The 6,455-nt window shown below is 34.0% G+C and overlaps 1 protein-coding gene across 2 annotated transcripts in view; it reads right to left on the bottom strand.

Annotated features, from left to right (window-relative positions):
• Positions 1-564: 564 nt before the first annotated feature.
• The window catches only part of pdgfc (platelet derived growth factor C), a 50,980-nt gene continuing 45,089 nt past the window's right edge, over positions 565-6,455 (bottom strand). For both annotated transcript variants that reach the window (XM_015385812.1, XM_015385811.1), the window contains 3 exons: positions 2,180-2,387; positions 1,714-1,931; positions 565-962 (listed from right to left, as the gene is read on the bottom strand). In XM_015385812.1, coding sequence (XP_015241298.1) covers positions 849-962; positions 1,714-1,931; positions 2,180-2,387 — 540 coding nt within the window. In that variant the 3' untranslated portion in view covers positions 565-848. The remainder of the gene's footprint in view (positions 963-1,713; positions 1,932-2,179; positions 2,388-6,455) is intronic.

The raw sequence follows: 6,455 nt of genomic DNA, 5'->3' as shown, positions 1-6,455 counted from the left end.
TAAATCTGTGATCAAATAAAAAAAGGAAACAAATAAAAAAAAGTAATAATAAAACTGCAAATAGAAAAGGGAGACTAATTCTACTGTACAGCAAAAATTCAGCAAACAAGGCATTTAAGACCTAAGTCCCCTTATTAAAAAAGAAATAAATATTTATTACAAACAAACATAAAAAAAAAAAATACAATTAAATGCAAAATTTTCCTCGGGTAAGCAGAATATATTGCTTAGAAGGATAACAGACATTTTCTTGATAATGTCCAACTGATTCATAAAGCACAATATTTTCTCTTTGGATTAAAAAAAACATACATATTTACAAACAAAGTGGTTTCATGCAGTGCATTTCGCTGCATATTAAACCTATATGAAAGATTTAAGATTGGCAAAAAAAACAAAAAAAACGATTGGTCAGAATAAATCCTCTCTGCCTATATGGTAAAAAGAGCGAAGCTAGGGGTTTTAAAGATGCTTCCATAATTGTAACAGTCCACACTAAAAGATTTAATAAAAAAAAAGAATATATATATATATATATATATATATATATATATATATGGGTGATCAAGCAAGAATGTCCATTTGGTAAGAGTCCACATCTGCTCCAGTGAATTTCTGTTCTTCTAACATTTACTTAGAGCACACCATTTATATTCCCCAATGGTAACATCCATTTAGAAGACTTATTAGATTCTACTCTGTTCTGCTTCATCCAATTAGTGAAAGTACAAGAGAATGAAAGAACAATCTCGTTAGCTTCCCACTGGAAGTGGATGGGATACAGACGGCAGGAGTTCATTTCTAATTTTCTGCATGCTTCTGTTGCCCGCTTTTATCAAAATCTGAGGTCAGTCCAAGTCGTCTTTGCAGACACAGGAACATTCTTCATGGTGCTCCAAGGCCACATCCGTGATGGACTTCTGCAGGCCTCTTGTCCCACTGCGATGTCTCAACAGAAGAACCTGTTGGGAAGGAGCAATCATTAGTTAACTTCTACATTCTTAAATCTACTAAATGATCTTATATTAATAAAGCACAGACCACGTTATGTCACGGAGTAGTTATAGTTATTTGTTTAGCTATTAATTCTACAGAAGCGTAACTCCAAAATTATAATGAAAAAGAATGAAGTTGGCAAAGATGAAAAAAAAGAAGAAAAAATACAGCATCTTTTTTTTTTATAACCTTGAAGGCAGATTTGAAATGTCATAGTTGGTAAGCAGCTCAATCAAAAATGTAACAGTGGTACCGGTCATGATGTCTATCAGGCAATTTTGTTTTATTAATAAGCCACTATTTATTAAATTGCATAAGTTTTTGCAATACAAGCCTAATTGGGTTAAAATGCTTTTCCTCAATCATAAGAAGGAAATATGGTGTATTTTCTGTCTACATATCAATCCAATCAGCAACTTTATTAATACCCCTGCTCTTAATACTTCATAAAAAACACTTATTGCTAATAGGAAGCAGTTAGGGTCAGACAAACCCACATACATGCACCAATATATATATATATATATATATATATATATATATATATATATATATATATACATACACACATATAGATAGATAGATAGATAGATAGATGTCAAATTGATGTTTGAGACTCAAACATTTTTGTTTTTATTCTTTTAGAATTTCTCTTTCTTGCATTTCTTGCGTGGATATCCCTATAATTCTAAGTTTCATCCCTGAAGTGTTGGTTACCTCGTGGTATTTCTTTGTAACCTTGGCAGGCATGCACTGGCAGTCAAAGCAGCGATGAGAGCAGCAGGCACAGTTTCCACCACAGCGTTTGACAAGGAGGCAGCTGGGCCAGAAAATGACATCTGTCCTTTTCAGCTCCTCTCGCAAAGACACTGAGAAGTTGCGCGGAGTACAGCTGTAAAGTCGGACTTCCTCCCTCAGCTGGTTGAGATCAGCTCCTTTGCAAAGATGGAGAAGAAGCTTTAGAACCATTTCATTGCAACATATGTACATTTATCCTAGTTTAAAAGCAGAGATCAAATGTGGTTGACCAACTTACAGTAAGTCCCCAATTGTATTTGTATATTTTTCCCCCTCCTTTTTTGGCAAAGCAGGTTTAAAGCAAATTAAATTGTGAAACCTAACCAAATTTTCCTAACTTTGTGTCTGTGGTGGAAATTAAAATTCAGAGGATACAGTGTCATACCTCTTGCTTTCTTGTTTAGGAGGAAAGATTTGCCCAACACGTGCCATGTGGGTTTATACAACTCATCCATATCCAGCTGCCATCGTTCTGGTTCCAGATACTTCATGACATCCTCCACTGTGCTCAGCACCGCCACTGCCTCTGACAGCTCCTCAACACCCTGCAGGGATGGGGGGAGGACTGCTGGGACTTCTGGCTCTGATACAATCTACAGAAACAAAATACCATATTTGAGATGATTCCTTCTAATTTTGAATTATAGCCGTGATGACTCATTTTCAGTCTTTAATATTTAAGACAATCCAAAGTCACCTTCAGTAGATTCTACAGATAAAATAATGGCTGAGTTAATGTAAACATTCACCTTCTTGTGTCTGCTGTCTGAGAACGAATAAATAGCTGACTAACACACTAAAGCACTTGCTAATTTATCCTAGGTTATGAGTATTAACATAACATCTAACTAGATCTTAACAAAGAATAGACAGTTAATATGCCAAGAAAAGTATCTCTAATGTAAAAATAAATTACTGTTAAAAAAGGTCTGAGTAAACAACATAATTTCCGAGTTTCACATTAATATTACATTTAGTTATTTGTGTGTGGTTATTTTTTCTCTGAGACAGGCCATATTTTCTATGCATCTGAGGTATAAAATACCTTATAATAAAATACCTTACTTGCAATGAGCACAAATTGTGTCGAAACATCTTCAAATTTTTTAAGAGTGAAATAATGTTAATAAATACATTAAGAACACCACAATTATACAAATTAACCTATAGAGTAATTAGACTTTTTTCAAACCGGATTTTACTCCTACTTTTATAATGACAAATGTAGAATGAAAGTATTATATTAAATAGAATCTATGTCAGTTTAAGTAACAGAGAAACAAAACCAGCTTGTTTAAACATGCAGACACTGCTTAATGTAGATGATTTTGACCAACACGGGCCAAGTGTTAAGAACATAAGCTTCTATTCCTTGCTTTGGTGCTTGCAAAACATAAAATGTAGAGGTGTATAGAATGCATTCACTGCCATTTGGGGTTGGGTTCTGTGAATTAGGCTTTTAGTTGGGCTGTCCCTGCTAAAACCTAAAAATTGAGATTTAAAACCAAGGGCCTCTAAAGACAAGACATCCATATTCTAAAAGGAAAGAATTTTATTAAGCTGTCAAATGTGATTACATCTTTTTACCTCCTCTTCCCACTTGCATACCGGCTTGTTGTTGTGGCTCTGGTGACTATTATTTCTTTCAGCCCTCAGTTTTCCTGGCTGCAATGTGCTCTCACACAGAAGACTGATAACTTGGCTTTTGTTCCTCCCACAACAGCTGAGGCTAATCTGTTAGACCTTTCATTCCTGGAGCATCATGTTTGGCAAAATGTCAAACTGCTAGTCTTTTTTTTTGTTATCTTCTTTGACTGACATATAAGAGGCAATGTAGTGACAGGGAAAAAAAACAACAAAAAAGAACAAAATTTCATGTCAAGTATGTGAAACATAGCTTGTGGTTGTATATTAAAGATTTCGGATGGAAAAGGGAATAAAAAAACTTTCAAATTCATTTAAAAGGGGTTTCCAGGATCCAATATGTTCCTTAAATAATTCATACAGATGAATTAGTAATGAAATAGATAAAAATGGTGGTTGGAAATGTAGAGAAAATTCTAACTCTAAAAATTAGTAGAAAATTAGTATTTGTGTTGTAAAACAAATGATGTCCTGAAATATTTGTTGAAAATCGAAACTAATACTTGGTTCTTGGTCTAGAAAGAACAGGTCTCAGCCATCGGTGATGTCCTCTGAACCCACTTAAGCAAATATTTACAAAAACACTAAAACATATCTATTCCAGCTTTAGGTCAGAAAAATAATTCCCTCTAAATTTTCAAGCAACCTTTTACAAAATTATATTTCTCAATCAATATATTGACATTTTATTTCATTTGACATTTAAAGAGTGTTACAGCAGGGATATTGCTTTGTTATACTTTCTAAAAAGTGAAATATGTATTTTATTAATTTTATGTTGCATTTGCAATCAGTTCTTTCTCCCCAGCCGCCCAAGAACAGTCCGGTTTTCAAGCAGTGCTCCACATTCTCTGTTCTTCTCACACACAACCACATCATCTTATTCCTGTTAGCTAAAATGAAAGGTTCAACTAACCATGTTGAGATGACAATTCTGAAATAGCATCCTGGGAGAACTCTTGAAAACAATATATTCCTCTTTCACATGCAGCTCCAAACCACTTCCTTGCACAAGGAATCTTTGAGTAAACAAGGGTCAGTGTGCATGAGGTGTATTTTTTTTCATTCAATACACACAATTAAGAGTAACTGAGGTCAGTGTAAAAGCAGATCTTAGAGTGATTATGACAAGACTCTTAGATTTGCTTCAGCGTTTTCAACATATTTGGATTAAATCTGTCTTTTCCATCCAAATATAATAGATTCTATGTTCTCTGCACGTTATAGACCAGTATTCAAACAAACCAGAGTGTGTAACATCTTGACTGTGTAAATTTATTTTTCATCCATTAAAAAAACAAGCGAGAAGAGGGATCTTTTAGGCAAACAGATCAGTGGAGTTCAGTTCTGGATTGAGACCTCAGCACCCTGAGACAATGATGTATGTTTTGTTTGCTCCCCTAAGCTGAAACGCCCACCACTCATCGCTCGTCACGCTCTGTTCAACGGGCCCCTTCTCCTCTGTGTTTTAACAACCTTTTTGCCTCGACTGTTTCTTTTTCTTCCATAAAATCTCTTCCTGTGGATTACAGACTTGGTTTTATTTTTTCCCTTCTTCCTATTCGTTGGAAGTGGTAGGGAGGAATCGTTGCTTGTTTAAATATAAACTAAAGTGCCGGCCTCTGCCTGGTATGAGGTTCCAGTAGCTGCTGGTTGACCACAGAGGAAACACAGAGCGCTGCTGTTTAGTGAGCACCTCCTCCATGGGACAGAGGTTCAAAGGGAAGACAAACTGAACATTTGAAGCCCAAAAGCTTTCCTTTCCTCCCAGATGGTTTCCTGCACCTTCTAGAGTTTGACTTTGAAAGAAAAACTTTGTCTCGTGTGAAAGATCTAATCACAGTTTAAGTGCAATTTTAGCTACAGAGATAAATCTTAAAAATGTGTTCAATAATTTTAGAGAACCTGCAGTTAAACCGTTTTTTATCTTGCCGAATATATTCAGGAATTATTTTTACACGGATCCAACATTCAAATATTATGCATATTTTTTAATATGTCAGGTCCAACACTCCAATGCCAGTCAGAGGTTTACTAACATTCATCAAGGGCAAAAACGTTGCATTAAATCATGGCTTTTTTGGCTGGCATATGTAAAACACTTCACCTCAGTGCATTTTAAAAGCATGAGAAATGGGAAATTTCTCTAATTCTCATGTTTAACAGTATACAGGCTCACAAATATGTTGTTTAATTACTAGAAAGTTGCTGTCATAGAATCAGCTCAAAACCTTATTTCAGTAACTCAGTTGTTTCAAGACATATATTCATTTTATGTAATCAGTTACAGGGTTAAAAATGTGCGTTTACTGCTTAGGCAATCTCAGCTTCTTTTAGAATGTTTAAAGCTTTCTTGACCATCTCGGGCTGAGAGTTTAATGCTCTGTACAGATTTTTTAATCCACCAAGCATATGTAGCATATTTATATGTTTGAACATATACATATGCTAAATTATTATTGAAAATAGATCAGACTGTGCTGCAGTATAAGTGCCCAAACATTTTACTTAAGTGTTGCACTGCTCTAACTTTTCTTAATCAAGTCAAATAAAAAAATCACCCTAAATATTACTCAGGTAAGAGTAAAAACATGGCTACTGAAGTAATGGGTAACTGCTGAATCATAACTTCTGATTTCATGTTTAAATGATGTAATCAGATACACTTATGTGTATATTATATATTAAATTCCTCAGTGTTCAATATGCAGTGTGAAAGTACATTCACTCTGTTAGAGTCATTGTAAAAACAACTGAACTAAGATATACACAATGTAGAGTTAATTTAACACTCAGATTGGTGTTAAACTTAACTCTTAAAAGTGTTACTTTAACACTAATATAATATATTCTAATTTAATGTATAAAATAATCTCAAAAAATAGATACAATGATTATAAAATAACAGAAATGTCCAACATGAACTTATAAAACCAATCCTCACAGCATGTATATATATATATATATATATATATATATATATATATATATATATATATATATATATATATATATAT

Source organism: Cyprinodon variegatus, unplaced genomic scaffold (assembly GCF_000732505.1).
Source record: "Cyprinodon variegatus isolate N-32 unplaced genomic scaffold, C_variegatus-1.0 Scaffold349, whole genome shotgun sequence".
Classification (NCBI taxonomy): domain Eukaryota; kingdom Metazoa; phylum Chordata; class Actinopteri; order Cyprinodontiformes; family Cyprinodontidae; genus Cyprinodon; species Cyprinodon variegatus.
Note: the sequence above shows the minus strand (reverse complement) of the source record. Positions and strands in the feature narration are given on the sequence as shown.